At 41.5% G+C, this 18807-nt stretch overlaps 1 protein-coding gene across 1 annotated transcript in view; it reads right to left on the reverse strand.

Moving 5' to 3' along the window:
- The window catches only part of LOC124606299 (beta-alanine transporter-like), a 489380-nt gene that overhangs the window by 220183 nt on the left and 250390 nt on the right, over nt 1-18807 (reverse strand). The window contains exon 4 of the mRNA XM_047138280.1: nt 2780-2948. Within this exon, the coding sequence (XP_046994236.1) occupies nt 2780-2948 (169 nt within the window). The remainder of the gene's footprint in view (nt 1-2779; nt 2949-18807) is intronic.

Genomic DNA, 18807 nt, shown 5'->3' on the forward strand with positions numbered 1-18807 from the left:
TTTTGAAGTAGTTTTCTAGCCTCACGACTTCTCGGTATACAACAGTATCATCGGTGAAATGCCTCACCCAACTTCCGATGTTATCCTATAGACCATTACCGTTTATTGAGAAAATTAATTGTCCTGTAACAGTCCCTTCGGATCGCCTGACGTTATATTCACGTCTGAATCTTTCTCTCCGGTGAAAATGGAAAACTGTGTTTTGTTTGCAGAAAGATCTTATTTTCTTCATTAGGTGATGGTGCGCAACTGTACAGAATGCCTTCCCGAACGAACCCAACATCATCCTGATTTCCTAGGTCTTGTGGGCGAACACAGAGAGCTCAGTTTCACGTGATCTCTGTGTCCCGAAGCCTTGTTGATTCGTACACGTCATAGTAAGCGAGCATGATACAGGTTACAAAATTCTACAACAGACTACAGTTTTGTGCGTCTGTTCGACGACCCTACGTGACAATTGACAGGACCGCTTCGCTTCTCCAGCGACCTACTGTACAGAGGTGCTAAAGAAGGAGCATGTTATTTCCCGTAATGTATGTAAATTCGTTTTGGTATCCCATTAGGTACAGTGGGTTTTCCCCTGTTGAGCAATTTTAAATACTTTGCTATCGCATAGTTATTACCATATGTGTAACGTCGATACTTTGAAGGAGGGATCACGATACGGCCTTCCACAGCAAACGCTTTCGAAGAAAGAATTCGGAATTTCCATTTTCTCTCACTTCCTTCCTCTGGTTCGATGTAATTATGGTCGTAAACTGCCTGGACAGATGGCGATATATTTACTTACTTAAATGAGACAAAAACATCTTACGATTTTCTGTCAAGTCAGTAGATAGAATTTTACTTCCGAATTCACAGAATGCTTCATGAACGGCTCTGCTTACACCAATTTTGGTATCATTAGTCATTGCTCTTCTGTGACTTTTGCTACGTTTCAGTACGCAGTAAAGCCCTCTTTTATTTTGTAAGAGCTTTCCAACAAGGCTGTAGAACCACGACGAATCTTACTCATCCGTAACAACTTCGCTCTGCACTTAGCTGCCTAAGGCGTTTTGTAAATTACTTTTAAACATTATCGACTGGTGCTCGATATTTTCGATCCTGGAGATAGTATCTCATGTTAACAGCTGCAGTTATCTATAATACGCCTCTATTCTCGCAGTTGCTAAGCAGATATAGCTTCCTACCTTTTTTACATTCCTATTCACGGCCGTACTCAGGTATGGCTGTAATGGCCTTAAGATCACAGATTCCCTCATCTACGTTTACTGAATCGAAAAGTCTCAACTTGTCGGTGACTAGACCTAATATGCTGCCTTGACGAATCGGTTCGCCGATTTGCTTACCATATTAATTCCTAGATAAGGCTTTTGTAGCAATTTTCACGATACCATGCCCCACTTCCGCATTAATGATTGGAGTTTCCCATATCTACAGCTGGTACGTTTAGATCTCCACCTAATATTGTAATTGTTATAACAGTCATAGCCAGGAAATTAATGCTAGTAGGCTTCAGTGATGGCCCACTGTGCTTGAACCGAAGTGCTTGCACTGGGGTTCTTTATCGAAGTATCCACTTCGCTAGTGAATTTCAAACACATTTCGTCATAACTCATTTCTCCGGTATCCCACTTGCTTACACGCTGATTCTTTCGAACGATTCTCTTAAACTTCATTCTATCGTCATCATTACTTAATTACGATGTAGATAACTCCTTAAATCTAAAGCGGATCATGGAGAATAGATGGGAAAGGAATCCAAGCAGTCGTTTGGTTTTCAAAGATTTTGAGGGAACATTGGACACAGTGTCCTTAAGGCTATTGTTCGGTTTGCTGTGGTCAGGGGAACTGCCAAAACTTTATTTAAGGAGTATCATAAACCTCTACAGGTCAGCATAATATAACTAGGCAAAGAAATATCTAGAGAGTCCTTCAGAATAACTAAAGGACTGAATCAAGTGTGCTGTCTGTCTCTCACATTTTTTAAGATGTATCTGCAGAAGGCTCTGGATCTGTGGTGTAAAAAGTGCATGGGCACAGTGACTGAAGAAAGGAACCAGTGCATGTAAATATTTTTCTTTGCTGATGACCAGGTCGCTACAGCAAACGATGTAGGAGGTATTTTTTTACGTGCTTAGAAAGTTATTGGAAGAGTATAAAAAGTGGGTATGAAAATTAATTTTGGGAAGACGAAATATCTATGTTGTGGAGCAGAGGGAAGTAACCTGGACAATGGCAGACATCTTATTAAAGTGTGTGAAGAGATTAAGTACCTGAATAGTATCTTATAAAGTGAAGGAAGAAGACAGAGATGTCCAACAGAGTGTCAGGCAAGGAAGGGCTGCTATCTAAAAATTAAACCCCGTTGTTTGATCCACAAAAACGAGTTTAAGGGTTAAAATTCGCTTATACAAATCCATTGTTGTGCCAATAGCGACCTATGGGACTAAGGGCTGGGAACTATCAGAAAGAAATAAAAAGAGACTTGGATTTTAGAAATGGACCACTTGAGAAGGACCTGTGGAATTTCCTTACTTAACCACGTAAGAAATGAGGAAATAAGATAAAGGACACAGCTGTAGGGGCCCCGTTCCTGGGAATGAAAGTTAATATATGTATCTGGTTGTGACTTACAATCCAATATCTGATTCTTTACTACCCGTTTTCATTATTTGAAGTTGCATTTATGTAATTTGTAAAGTGACTGTGTACTCCAAAAGTGTAGCGCTGCAGATGTGTTCGCTGCGTGCTTGGCGTCGAGCAGGACGCAACTCACCACCAATAGAGGAAGAAGGAGAGGAACGGCACTGACGTGGCGAGCGCCAGCTGGCGCCAGTCGCGCACCAGGTACACCACGGCAGACAGCAGCACCAGCCCGAACGAGTACGCGATGTTGCTCATTATCGTCATCGTAGTGCGCTTCTCCGGGCCCACCAACTCGATCGCTGAAACATTGACAAGCAAATAGATGAGAAATGGGTCTTTGTTGTCCACTACCATTTGATTCTGGAAAGGCTAGCTGGTCAACAGGAATTACATTTCCGGCGATAAGCCGAAAGGAATTAACATCAGAACACGGTGGCTATGCGTGAACGAGATGAGGAGTTAGAAACTGAGTCTTCTTCCTCTTAGGTTGACGATGACATGCATTTAATGAAGTTGCAAGGCTGCTGAATTTGTCGATATCAGACCTCTTGAGTCACGATGCCAGAAGAGATGGTATAACCGGGACAGTGAAGGAAATGACTCATCGTCTTCATAGCAGCAGACACACAGAACACATCTTGGTTATCGCAAAGAGTATTTTAAAATGGCTGTTTTACTTCGGCCAATTCCTACATGAAGACTATTCACTGGCCTCAGTGTCGGCTATGACATGCTATCTCCGGGGTAGCTCCTCTTTCATTGTTACGCAATCGTGTTTAGCTCTGTACTGTCGGTGCTGAAGACTGTCTTTTGCCTTTGACTTCTCTAAGGAGGCGGTATTTGAGATAATGCTTTTCATTAGTTACCTGTTACAAAGGTCAAGTGTACAACTGCTGTTGAGATGCTGTGGAGCAAACAACGAGTCAGTTTACGGGATATATAAATTGCATGTAGAATAAGATATTCTTGGACCCGGGCTCGAAATCCGCCACCGCTTTAATTTTGATTAATAATCAACATTGTCGGCCGAAGACTTCCGGCATAAGAAGTCACCCTCATTCTGCCGATGAACTTATCAAAGTAGGACTGAGGAGCGGACAGTTCAGACCACGCTCTTGTCCTTAGGGTAAGAGGCTGTCCCTAAAGGCGGAAGAATCAGCAATGATCAATGGCCTGAAGATGCAGAAGGCAATGGAAACCACTGGACTGAAGATACATGACGCGTATCCACTGGACATGTGGCCTGTAATCAAAAGAAAAGTCATAAATATCTTTCCGTTGGCAAGAAATTCCTGAATAGCCCCCATTCGTATCTCCGAGAGGGGACTACCAAGGGGCTGGCGGGTGACCACGAGAAAAAGATTGAATAACCAACGAAAGGATAACGTTCAACGAGACGAGGTGTGGAATGTCAGAAGCTTGAACGTGGTAGAGCAGCTAGAAAAATCTGAAAAGGGAAATGCAAAGGCTCTAATTAGATATAGTAGGGGTCGGTGAAGTGAAAGGGAAGGAAGACAAGGATTTCTGCTCAAATGAGTACAGAGTAATATCATCAGCAAAATATGGTGTAACAGGAATAGGATTATTTATGAATAGGAGTGTAGGGCAGAGAGTGTGTTACTGTGAACAGTTCAGTGATAGGGCTGTTCTTACCAGAATCGACAGCAAACCAACACCATAAACGATAGTTCAGGTATACATGAACACATCGCAAGCTGGAGATGAAGAGACAGAAAAAGTATATGAGAATATGGAAAGTATATTACAGTATATAAAGGCAGGCGACAATACAATAGTCATGGGGGACTGAAATGCTGTTGTAGGGGAGAGAGTCGGGACAGAGGTTACAGGAGAGAGAAGGCTTTGGAGAAGAAATGAGAAAGGAGATAAGCGAATTGAGTTCTGAAATAAATTTCAGCTAGTAAAAGGGAAAACTCTGTTCAAGAATCACAAGAGGAGGAGGTATATCTGGAAAAGACCGGGTGACACGGGAAGATTTCAGTTAGATATCGGCCGGCCGGTGTGGCCGTGCGGTTCTAGGCGCTTCAGTCTGGAACCGAGTGACCGCTACGGTCGCAGGTTCGAGTCCTGCCTCGGGCATGGATGTGTGTGATGTCCTTAGGTTGGTTAGGTTGAAGTAGTTTTAAGTTCTAGGGGACTGATGACCACGGATGTTAAGTCCCATAATGCTCAGAGCCAGTTAGATATAAGATACCGGATTGTAAGACGTACCCAGGAGCAGATGTAGACTCAGACTCCAATGTAATAGTGATGAATAGTAGGCTGAAGCATAAGATATTAGTCAGGAACAATCAGTACGCAAAATAGGTCGAACATGAAAGTACTAAGGAATGACGAGGTACGCTTGAAGTTGTCTAAGACTGTAGATACAGCTATAAGTAATCAGTCAGGAGCAGTACAGTTGAAGACGAATGGACATGTCTAAAAAGGGCCATCACAGAAGTCTGAAAGATAAACATACGTACAAAGAAGGTAGCTGTGAAGAAACCATGGGTAACACAAGAAGTACTTCAGTTGATCGATGACAGAAGGAAGTACAAAACTGTTCTCGGAAATTTTGGAAGACTGAAATAAAAGTCGCTGCGGAATGAAACAAATAGGGAGTGGAGGGAAGCTAAGACGAAATTGCTGCATTAGAAATGTGAAGCATATAGGAAATTCAAAACAATTTTCTGTGAAATTAAGAGCAAGGCTGGTAGCATTAACCTCTTCCATTGTTAATTGCAGAGGAGACAGGGGTTAGATAGAAAGAGTACATTGAAGGCGTCTGTAAGGGGCAAGATTTTTCTGATGTGATAGAAGAAGAAACAGAATTCGATGTAGAAAAGGTAGAGGATCCTGTATTAGAATCAGAACTTAAGACAGGTTTGGAGGACTTAAGATCAAATAACGCAGAAAGGATACATAACATACCATCAGAATTTCTAAAATCGTTGGAGGAAAAGGGCAATAAAACGACTGTTCACGTTGGTGTGTACAACGTATGAGTCTGGCGACATACCACCTGACTTTTGGAAAAATATCATCCACACAGTTCCGAAGACTCCTAGACCTGACAAGTGCGAGAATTATCGCACAATCAGCTTAATGGCTCATGCATCCAAGTTGTTGACACGAATAATACACACAAAAATGTAAAAGAAATGAAGATTGTGTTAGATGATGGTCAGTTTGGCTTTAGGAAAGGTAAAGGCAGCAGAGAGGCCAATCTGACTTTGCGGTTGATGATGGAAGCAACATTACAGAAAAATCAAAACACGTTCATACAATTTGTATGCCAATGTTAAGCTAAGTAACTGATATGGCTATTTGGCTGCAATTTTATTAAATAAAACAATTTGTATGCCTGGAAAAAGCGTTCGACAATGTAAAGTGGTGCAAGGTGTATGAATTTCTGAGAAAAATAGGGGTAAGCTATTGTTCAACCTCTACGGCAAAGAACCAATGATGGAAATGAAAGAAAGGTTCAGGAGTGGAATTAAAATTCAAGATGAAGGGATATCAATGATACCAACTGCTCATGACATTGCTATTGAGTGACCGAGGAGAAGGATAACGTGGTCTGCTGAATGGAATGAACAGTCTAACGAGTGGAAAACAAACGTCGGATTGACGGTCACGAAGTGGATAAAGTTAAGTAATTCTGCTACCTAGGCAGCAAAGTAAGCAATGACGGACGGAGCAAGGAGGAAAGCAAAACCTGTCTAGCATTGGTAAAAAGGGCATTCCTGGCGAAGAGAAGGCTGCTAGTATCAAACATAGGCCTTAATTTGAGGAATAAATTTCTGAGAATGTACGTTTGGAGCACTTTATGGATGGTAGTGAAGCATGGACTGTGGGAAAACCAGTACCAAAGAGAATCGAAGCATTTGAGATGTGGTGCTACAGAAGAATGTTGAAATCTGGTGGGCTGACAAGGTAAGGAAGGAAGAGGTTTTGTGCAGAATCGGGGAGGGAAGGAACGTATGGAAAACACTGACAAGAGGAAGTGGCAGGTTGATTACACATCTGTTAAGACATCATGAAACGACTTCTATGATACCAGAAGGAGCTGTGGAGGGTAAAAACTTAGAGGAAGACAGATTAGAATATATTCAGCAAATAATTACGGAAGTAATGTGCAAGTGTTAGTCTGAGTTGAAGAATTTGGCACATGAGAGGAATTCATGGCGGGCAGCAGCAAACCTGTTAGAATACTGAGGGAAAAAAAAGAGAAAAATGTTTGAGTGATGGATACTTCCAGTTCACTAAATGGCGCAGTGGACAATCTTTAGTATAAGCGTACGTATTTTTCGTTGTCACTAATTTTCTTACAAGTAAAACATATTGAAGTAAACGTATTTCTATACATATAACGACTACTATGTGTGTATGCATGTGTGTGTGTGTGTGTGTGTGTGTGTGTGTGTGTGTATTGGTTTCAAAGCATTTCTTATGTATCGCGTGGTGAGAAAGAACATGACCATATAAAACTCATGCATGCCACAAAATTTCTTGTGTATATCCTTAGTCTGGACAGTTTAGAGTCATAGTCATATCTGATGATGTGTGACGGAATAAAACTGAATTGTACAGCGATTTAATGTTCAAAATTGTGCCAGGTCTCGGTAGACATTCTACAAGCACCTGTGAATGTCTGCGGTGGTCTGGTCTTCCGCCAAAAGAAACTCAGTTACAGCTCTCTAATTGTAACAGACGCCATTTCGAAGGTTACCTAAGGTGCTTCCACATATCAGAACTCATGAAGCAATGGGGGCTGAAGCGAATATATTTCACGGTATCCCATAACCATTTCCGCGTGTTTAATGGACTTATCTTAGAAGAAAGATTAAGGAAAGGCAAACCTACGTTTCTAGCATTTGTAGACTTAGAGAAAGCTTTTGACAATGTTGACTGGAATACTCTATTTCAAATTCTAAAGGTGGCAGGGGTACAATACAGGGAGCGAAAGGCTATTTACAATTTGTACAGAAACCAGATGGCAGTTATAAGAGTTGAGGGACATGAAAGGGAAGCAGTGGTTGGAAAGGGAGTAAGACAGAGTTGTAGCCTCTCCCCGATGTTGTTCCATCTGTATATTGAGCAAGCAGTAAAGGAAACAAAAGAAAAATTCGGAGTAGGTATTAAAATTCATTGAGAAGAAATAAAAACTTTGAGGTTCACCGATGACATTGTAATTCTGTCAGAGACAGCAAAGGACTTGGAAGAGCAGTTGAATGGATTGGACAGTGTCTTGAAAGGAGGATATAAGATGAACATCAACAAAAGCAAAACAAGGATAATGGAATGTAGTCTAATTAAGTCGGGTGATGCTGAGGGAATTAGATTAGGAAATGAGGCACTTAAAGTAGTAAAGGAGTTTTGCTATTTTGGGAGCAAAATAACTGATGATGGTCGAAGTAGAGAGGATATAAAATGTAGGCTGGCAATGGCAAGGAAAGCGTTTCTAAAGAAGAGAAATTTGTTAACATCCAGTATTGATTTAAGTGTCAGGAAGAAATTTCTGAAAGTATTCGTATGGAGTGTAGCCATGTATGGAAGTGAAACATGGACGATAAATAGTTTGGACAAGAAGAGAATTGAAGCTTTCGAAATGTGGTGCTACAGAAGAATGCTGAAGATTAGATGGGTAGATCACATAACTAATGAGGAAGTATTGAATAGGATTGGGGAGAAGAGAAGTTTGTGGCACAACTTGACCAGAAGAAGGGATCGGTTGGTAGGACATGTTCTGAGGCATCAAGGGATCACCAATTTAGTATTGGAGGTCAGCGTGGAGGGTAAAAATCGTAGAGGGAGACCAAGAGATGAATACACTAAGCAGATTCAGAAGGATGTAGGTTGCAGTAGGTACTGGGAGATGAAAAAGCTTGCACAGGATGGAGTAGCATGGAGAGCTGCATCAAACCAGTCTCAGAACTGAAGACCACAACAACAACACAATGGTAACTGGGAGAGAAAAAATTTGTTTACTTTTCGAATATTCCTCGTATTATCAATACATTTAGAATTATCGCAGCTGCCGGTGTTACCACTAGTAAGATACCGCCTCAAGAAAAGCTATACAAATATTCAGTCATATCTTAATAGAATGCCCTAGTACGATTAAGACTGATAACTCTCATTAACTGTTTGGGGATTGGGATGAATTAGGAAGACTAGTTCAACAAAATGTATGCTGTCTCAAAGAGTAGCTATATTATACGAGAAACAACAGAAGTAAAACAAAGGTAATGGAATGTCACCGAATTGAAGTATGGGATGAAGACAAACTTAAATGAAGTTAGGCAATGAGATGCCAGAAGTACCAGAATACATGTACTATTTGGACAACAAAGTAACTGATGTTGATAGGAGCAAACTACCATGTGTGTATGCATGTGTGTGTGTGTGTGTGTGTGTGTGTGTGTGTGTGTGTATTGGTTTCCAAGCATTTCTTATATATCGCGTGGTGAGAAAGAACATTACCATATAAAACTCATGCATCCCACAAAATTTCTTGTGTATATCCTTAGTCTGGACTGTTTAGAGTCATAGTCATATCTGATGATGTGTGAGGGAATAAAACTGAATTGTACAGCGATTTAATGTTCAAAATTTGTGGAGTTAAAAACAGTATTTGATCTCGAATTTTTCTGTGACAGTATCACCATTTTCGATCTGTGAGCTTATTATGAGCTGCGTCTGTCTTCATACTAATAATCAAAACATAAGAACTCATAGCCAAGATAGGGACTGCCAAAAGAAGTAAAACACGACAACTGTCTAATAAACGTAAATGACAGTATAGGCTCACCGTCAACATACCGTAACGCTGGTTGCGTTTACACTGTAATGTTGACGGTGACACCACGCTATAAGATATCTGTGTTTTGTTTATTAGTTTCGGAAGAGAGATTTGATGATCATCTCATACTTCGATTTTGGTCATAAAATAAAGCAAAATTTTAACGATGAAAGACTGTTTTCATTTCAACAAAATATAACCATATTTATCGTTGATTAATTCTGGTTACTTAGTATCGTGGGTCTCTCACATCGTCACCAATACTAAATCTGCGGTCGCGTATTATAGTCACAAAAACTATGAAACGTGTCTATACAGTTCAAGCTTTGTAAAATTTTTGAAATAATTTACTTTCTTCATTCATACGACGTATTATAATTTAGAAACCAAAGAGGGCCAGTCTGTGGCATAAGCAAGTGTAAATTATCTATATGCAGTTTACATTAAAATTAAAAATGTATTTTGCAGTCAAATTTCCGAAAATTTTAATTTTTTACATCCCATTTCAGTTAGAGACAATACCGAACATTACCACGGATTATCGAAATTTTACGCTATGAGAAGTGAGTCACATTTAGAAGGTACTGTATTGACAGACATTGTGTTACTTAACGCAGCAACTCTATCTTATAAAATTCTTTATCTTTTTACGTACACGAATCTTTACAGCAACTGTGAATGACAGTGGAGAGGGCTAAGCACGATTCTCGATGTTGTTAATGTCCAACCATAAACCTAGCACAACAACTGTTGCATGTCCATCGTATAGTATCTACACCAGCCTCGAAATTTGGTCCATGATTTCATTCAGCGTGTAGATTTTCAGTAGTGTTCATGCAGGGGTACTTGATACAGCAATCAACATGCGTTTTTGCTCGTGTACGATTTTACGTTCTATATCCAGCACTTTCGTCCGATGCATGCGAATCTTCAACTCTTCTGAGACAGGTCAGGTATTGTTGTGATCACTGTTGACATAGTGGCATTACTGGTTATTCGATATCTAGACATAGCTGATTTAGGGTTCATGACACACTCTGATGCAACAGACATATTTCGTTCTGATGCAAGGCACATCGCCCCCGAATGATAGGAGTCACATATCAGAATAATCAGATTTTCCAACAACCACTCCTGCTTCGATGATAATCATCTTGACAGACATCGTCGATTTCGAAGGATTACGATGGGTAAATAAGACTGTCGTTACACCATTGGTATGAAGTGATGATGTTTGGGATTCTTTTCACGGTTAGTAAATCGGAACAGCGGGATGCGAGATTACAACTGTGAAATACGTTACCGCAGCGAATGATCTATGATATCGAAAAACCAATATTCCTTGCTTGCTGCAGGTGTTAGGCAGTGCGAGTTAGACCCTTACTAAATATGCAAGGTAGATGTTCCACGCTAGTTGCCAACAGGCTCTCCTTGCCTTGAGCCACATACAAGTGTAGTGTTCCAGCCTGACAAGTTACGGGAGATGGAAGTACCACAGCAGATGAATACCTCAGCCACTAAGCGCCGCAGTCGTCTACAATGTTTCGACGCAAATCTGCAAGTAAGGCAACAGAGGGTTAGCGACCCACTAAACTGGTCGCTGGTCATTCATGCCAGTCAGAAAGAAGTCGTCTCTTTATTGCTGAACTGGATTTCGGTCTCCTGCTTATTGGACTCGTAAACATAATGCCTGTGTAGAACTTTACGCTCGTTCAAAGAAGTGATTTTGACATTCTTTAACACTGTTGTTCTGATCATATTGTATCTGTCTGTGTAAATAGTGGAGCGTTAATATGAAAGGTGAAACAGAACTACACTGACGAACTTTAAGTGGTGATAGTATTGACCGAAACAATGTCCAGTAAACGTGAGCAGTAAGACTTATACCTTAAGATGCAGAAACACTTGTTCGATTAAAGAGACATATTTCCCAATAGCGAAGATGAACAAGTACTCATAGCTATTTCGGTATGGCTTTTAGATCCCATTTTGACTCGACTTTCTTCTTGTCAGGATCCGCACTACCAACTCAGAAAATTTGTCCGAGGAGTTCTCGTTCACCGTGTAGTTCTGGCGAGAAAGCTAGAGAAATTTGTACCAGAATGCGCTATTATATTAAAAACGTAATTACATTTTAAATTAAATGTCTCACAAATCCTTGTACGGTTTCCATAAGGGCTGTCAGATGCCCCTCGCAAAAGGCATGCTGACGTGGCTGTTGATTCTTGGGCCCACAGGACATCGTAATGGATTACTCGACTGGTACAAGTGAACATATACTTTTTTGTGATACATTGGCAATAGCCAATAGTTAGCCCAAATTGTTTAGCACTCTGGCTGGAAAACAAAAACGGTAGCATAGTTTTTCAAGTTTTCAGCATCACTATTTCCTTGCCCGAAGTAGCAAAGAACGATCCGCTGCCCGAGCTGATAATGAACCGTTATTCATTAGTAAAATTGTATCTATATGGGATCCCATCATACTTTAAATATTACTTAAAATTCATTTATAACAACTACTGTATTAGTCTTTTGGACACAGTTGCATGAAATTCGTATTCGATTTGTGGAGCTGAAATCATCTATTTTCATTGCCTACACTTGAATGTTTGCCTATCATCTTGCAACCTCCTTGCCTCTCGGAAACGTGTGGGGACATTAGTTAAAACTGCTCGATCAAGACAGTCAGCCATGAACAAATATCTTAGTTTCCACAGAGACAATACAATCCAATAAAAGTGAACAAGTGAACTATCTGAATATAGTTCAGTTTGCTGTTTACATTTGTATCCAGCAGAAAAAAAAACGCTTACTAGAGCTGAACTACTATTCTCGCCTACGAGAATATGAGTTTTAATACACTCCATATGGGATGCTACACCTGATCTATATATTCTATGACGGTCGGTGTATGTCTCTTCGACTTCATGAGTATACTGCAGTTATTGAAAATTTTATACTAGGCCTTCTGTGTTGTCAGCACGACAATTACAGACTGACTGGCTTTCTCATCATCATCAAACAGCATGCATATTGGTTGTGACCTTCTTTCACTTAATTAGACTTCACTACCCGATATTGCTTTCTTCCAGGACTCCTTGCCTCTAATGTTTACACTTGAATGAGAAGAAAACATGTTATTGCCATCGTGAAAAAAATCTGATAGGTGAAAGCCTTGGGAACCATCCCAAAGACATTTGTTACCTAAGGATGACCATTAATGTCCTAATGTCACGACAATAAACTACAAATCGTTACTTAACTATATTCCAGGTGGAAGTGTAAAAATGGCAAAGGTTTCCGCGGTTGGCGCCAGCGCCAGAGGTGATGTTAAACTAAAGCCAAGGAAGGCTACTTCGCAATATGTAGACTGTAATGCTAACAAGGAGTAAAATCTGATATTGCTTGTAGCATGACCCAAGAGCCGATCCAGTAGACTGACGTCTAGGAGAGGGAAGCAAAACGTCATTCTGTTGATCAAGTGCAGTGAAGTAACAACACGTGAGTCGTATCAGTGTAGCTCACACAAGCTGCAGAAATAACCAGGCTGAAAACCTGATGATAGGAGTAGTGACATAGTGGTGCAGAACGCTGACGGGCTCAGAAAATTGGGACCAAATTCGGTCATTTTGACACATGAAAAGGTCATCAGCATAGACCAGCTGGTACAAACATCGTGATTTCCAAAGCCCACGTCTCAGTGTGCAAACTAACTAAAGCCGATGTGGCACCTGCAGTGCTCCATCTTCAGACTACCTAGATGATTCGATCTACGATGCTACAGCTGCCTCAGCCTGAAGTACTTGGGGGCTGCTGATGACTCCTATTCTCCTTCACTGACGAGAAGACTTGGGCACCTCGAATCACCTGGCCCCCTGGAACCCGGAAGAGGTGCCAAACTATCATCATCCCGGAACAGCGCAGTAGCGGCCACCACACTCCACTTCGGCCCCTCCCCCCGTCACGCCCCACACCGACCCAACCAGTCGTCTCCGATGTCTGTGAGAGAACCCTGGTAACCGGCTAGCGATGCTGCTGAATGCTTAACAGCAGCGCTCGTGGGTAAGCCACGCCATGCCAGAGGCTACTGCTCTGGCTATCTGTATTTCTGAGTGAATGTTTATAGTATGTTGAACACCTGTCATTGTTGCGATCGTAAAAAGATATGCCCATGCAGCGGCATAGAAACCGAGCATATCTAGAATCAAAATGTATATCGTAACTGATTTTACAAGGACCCATTACCTAGAGCCTATAAACAATGTAACACACTGATGGCTCTGAGCACTATGGGACTTAACATCTTAGATCATCAGTCCCCTAGAACTTAGAACTACTTAAACCTAACTAACCTAAGGACATCACACACATCCATGCCCGAGGCAGGATTCGAACCTCCGACCGTAGCAGTTCCGCGATTCCGGACTGCAGCGCCTAGAACCGCACGACCACCGCGGTCGGCAATGTAACACACTGAAGGAGTCCCTAAATCTAAGAGAGGAAATTTCAAAATACGTGTTCCTTCTTTGATTCCAAGTTCATATTCGAGTGCTCACTCAGTTATTTGATAGTCACTACCATAAAATTAGGCATCAAAAATACGGTGTACCGTATTTCCTTACTTAACTATCGTCCTTAGTTTCCACTATATCTGCAAATACACTAATAAATGAATACAAAAGTACAGTAGATAGTGGTAGATTATTGTGTGTTGTACTGAAGTCACTGAAGTGAACACTGCTGATAGATTTGAGATACGGTTATTACTTTTAGGTTTCCGTTCCTCAGTGTCTGAGAACCGAACTCTTGCCGGATCGCTTTATTGTCTGACTGTCTATCTTGTATGCGTTCTCTGACTGTTAAAAACCCTTTTTCTCAATGAAAGGTTAGACGTTCCAAGTTTCAATTTATGTCACTCAGCAAAGTCTGTGGTTCCTTAGAAAAATGAAAATTTTATTCTTCTAAGTAATTTCAGTCAAAAGATAGACGATTTACGTCACATATTTTCGTAGTCGAGAACTCACTCATCAAAACCCGTATGGTGCACACCCATGACCTAGAAACACGAAATTTCATAAGAAGTAAGGTTTTTCATATTAAAAGTAAAGGAAAAAATCCGGAAATTGTTAATTTGTTATTACGTAAAACGAACAAATATTTATTTGTTATTTTTTACGACTGTCTTTCTGTCCGTCTGACAATATCCTCTGTCTTTGGACCAATTCGGCGCTCAAATTCAGATTAGTGTCACTAAAGTCAATGGTCTCTTGGAGGTGTAGAAATTGTACGTTTCCACGTCAATACAATCATGAGATACGGACAATTGTGTCTCATACAGTGAGGTAACACAAGACATGGGACAGCGGTATGTACACATACAGATGGCGGTAGTATCACGTGCACATGGTATGAAAGGGCCACTGTCATTTGTACACAGCTGATTCATGGGAAAAGGTTTCTGATGTGATTATGGCCGCACGACGGGAAGTAACATACTTTGAATGCTAAACGCACGGGACATTCTGTTTCAGAAATCGTTAAGGAGTTCAGTACTCCAAGATTCACAGTGGCGGAGCGTGCCGAGAATACCAAATCTCAGGAATTAGCTGTCACCACAGACAACGCAGTGGTCGACGGCTTTTACGGAAGTTGTCAGTGCTAGCAGACAAGCAACAGTGCGTGAAATAATCGCAGAAAGCAACGTAGGAGGTACGAAAACTTTCTCTCCTCCCGAATAGGCCATAAATGCCGAACAGTAACGACCGGCCGCCGTGTCATCCTCAGCCCACGGGCGTCACTGGATGCGATATGGAGGGGCATGTGGTCAGCACACCGCTCTCCCAGCCGTATGTCATTTGCCGAGACCGGGGCCGCTACTTATCAACCAAATGGCTCCTCAGTTTGCCTCACAAGGGCTGAATGCACCCCGCTTGCCAACAGCGCTGGGCAGTCCGGATGGTCACCCATCCAAGTGCTAGCCCAGCCCGACAGCGCTTAACTTTAGTGATATGACGGGAACCGGTGTTATAAGAGGTACGAAGCTATCCCTTAAAACAGTGCGGCGAAATGTGGCATTGACGGCCTATGGCAGCAGACGACCGACACGAGTGCCTTTGCCAACTGGACGACATCGCGTGTAGCGCCTCTCCTGTGTTCGTGACCATATCGGTAGGACACTAGACGACTGGAAAACCAAGGCTTCGTCAGATGATCCCGATTTTAGTTGGCACGGGCTGATGACAGGGTTCGAATTTGGTGATGATGCCATGAAGCTATGGGTCCAAGTCGTCTAGAGTCCTGCCACGTCGAGTAGTTGCAGTACCCCGGGCAAAAGGAGGTCAGACACAATATTCGGAGGTATTCCGTAACTTTTGTCACCTGAGTGCATTTTGAAAATTTTAAAAACACTCATAAAAACCTATAGGGTGCTTCCTGCACTCCTATAAACAGGGAAACTGGTACTTGTTAAATTTTAACTATACCTCATAAAACATCCTTTGCCATTTGAACATATATTGCATTCATTATCCAGCAAAGCATAATGGGCGCATATTAATGCAAGCAAATATAAAATGTAAGTAGTAGTCACGTTCTTGTAGGTTAATTTAAACTTTTTTTTTTTAAGTTTTCTCTCCCCGCATAAGTAAAGTGAAGTTCTCTTCTCGCTTTTTGCTCTCGTATGTCCGGGCTAATCGGAGCAGCTAGTGCAGAGATTTTGATTTGTTCTTGGAATTTCGGGGACCACTATCTTGTCGGTGTCGATATCGATAACAGGAAAAAATCACTGGGGTTCTCGATACGCGCGATGAATGAAATATTACATCAAGCTTTCACGGAATCTTTAGTGCATTAGTTTTACTCACACTTGGGAAGATTTTTACTTGTGACATGTCATCATTTCTGCACGGTAAGCCAAAGGTCTTCCTAAGAGAGTGAATGGTGTCACTGAGCTTCCCTGCGCGAGAGATGTAGACGAACAGAATGAATCATTCCTTTTTCGTTTTCACGCGGTATAAACATGAGAAAGCTGATTGATTACTTTCCTGAACTGCTTCAGATCCATTTGAGGAAGCGCTAGGCGTCAGGTCTGACAACTGTTTTTACTGAGGGCCGGAGATTAGTCCCAGAGACGTCATTTTTCACAACGCAAAGCTCTGCACAGGAGCAGCGTGCGGCACATCTCGCAGAGAGGGCGAGACAGCGCGTTGCGTGGAGTCGGAAGTCGTTTGTCAGCCGGCAAGGTGTCAGGATGCGAGGCGAGACGGCAGCGGCTGAGCGGCGGAAAGCCTTCTTCACGCTGCGGGGCGCCTCCCCCTCCCCCCTTCCCCCCTTCACTCTCCCTTTGAGATTTAGACGTTCGCTCACGACGCGGCAGGCAAAGCTCGGAAGAGGCACCAGCAAACGCAGCAGCGCTCTAGAGGGGCGTGCCACGTAGCCACCAGCGGCTGAGCTGTGCCAGGCTGACGTTTCCGGCTACATCGCTTCATTACTCTATATACCAATGGCTGCACTTTAAAGGACATTTACGTATCACCAAAGTAATAAACAAGAAAATCAGGAGAAAAAAGAATTACTTGGGTTGGATACCATAAAACACACGTTACATACGTTTCCATAAAAATACACAGATTTTACTTAAATTCATCCATCCTCTATATAATTTCTTGACGTCAGTTTACAAAATTTATAAAATAACATTTTTGTTTCATTTCTTGTTAATATTTATTAACACACTCGATTTCGGCAGCACGCTCCCACTATCAGGTGCTTTGCAAGAGGATGTGCCAGTGAACCTATGTCCTTTGATTTCATCCTGCAGACAAAGACTGATTTATTTCAGAGCTTACCTCAAGTCACTTGAATCTTTACTTAATCTTACTCATGTCTTTTCATATACATTTGCTAAATATTCATTTGCCTAGCACGCAGTGCACAAGAGTAGACAGAACACCATCACTTTAACACTTTCCAATTTAGTTGTTTACATTCCAGAGATTCTAAACAGCTAAAATAAAATTGATTCCATTCGCTAATTTAGTACAAACAATAGTGATACAACATTTTTGTATATATTTATAAAATAGTATATATTATTATGATTAAGATCTATACATTATTCAGTATTGTCAATACACGTGTTTCCCAGTTAATTAAACTTTTTACATTAATAATTAATGTAATAATTCGTTCATAACACAGATCGTGATAACAAGTATCTAAATGACTAGGTACAAAGGAATAATGTTGATTTACTAAAATATTTCAGGAATGTGGTTCGCGTCTTCTGTTATTTGATATCGTTATTGTGTACAGTTCTTCACTCATTTTTGAAAACCTGTTATTCACCTACATCTGTAATTTGGAAGTCCGCATGCAGCCCGCGGCATAGGGTATTTATGGTTCCATTTCCAAATTAATGTATCTAGCAACCACCAGTAGGCATCAGATATGCCACTAAAGGTCGCGGCGTATATGGACCAATTTACTGCGCATAGGTGTGTGATCGAAAATAGTGCGCGCAGTGTTCTGCCGCAGGCAGCCGATTTAAGCTAGAGCAGAGATCACAGAAGGCAGTCTTCGCCGAGTTAGCCGCTGGGGTAAGCGCCGAGGGCAACCGCTCTTCCACAATCAGGGTTTACTTCGGTGCATGCACAAAGACGCGTCGCTGTTCACCTCCTCCAGAACGCGGAGTCGTCTTCTTGGTGATCCCAGAAGTCTCCAGAAAAGTACGTCAACATGTGGCCTATGACGTATCAACTCTCAGGATCTGTAAATTATACTGGTTGTTGACTTTCATTACACCGAAGTTTAAACCTCTCAGCTTTTGTGGACATTGACTATCAGTGATCGATGTTCAACTCCAGAAAACATAGTTGAATTGATTGTTCCTTTTTTTAATTACGTTGACGGCTTAATTTAAGCGCGCTTAAGTACGTTGCAATAGCAGCCTACCGGCAGAACTAGTTAGTGAATGTACATATTAACTGTTGTTCTATTAGAAATGTCCTTCTGCCAAGAGTTAGTTTTTTTTTCTAGGTATTTAGCCAGGAATTACTTTTCCTTGTTACAATTCGGCCAACAGCCAATTTTTGTTTCTTATTTCGGCCTTCATCCGCTGGATTTGTTTATTGTCAGAAATAGAGTTTGTTTGTTTACTTTCTGAGAGTCGCTCTCGTCCACTGACCACGGATACAGTACTTATGTTCCCTGTCGTGTCCAATTAGTGAAACGTACATTGGAGGACATAAATGTCGATAAGCCTCCTAACGATAAGTGATAAGAAATTTAAGTGTCAGGAAGTTACACGTTTTCTGACTATTCTCGGAATACCCACTACCCCAGATTTAGTA

This window comes from Schistocerca americana, chromosome 3, assembly GCF_021461395.2.
Source record: "Schistocerca americana isolate TAMUIC-IGC-003095 chromosome 3, iqSchAmer2.1, whole genome shotgun sequence".
Classification (NCBI taxonomy): Eukaryota; Metazoa; Arthropoda; class Insecta; order Orthoptera; family Acrididae; genus Schistocerca; species Schistocerca americana.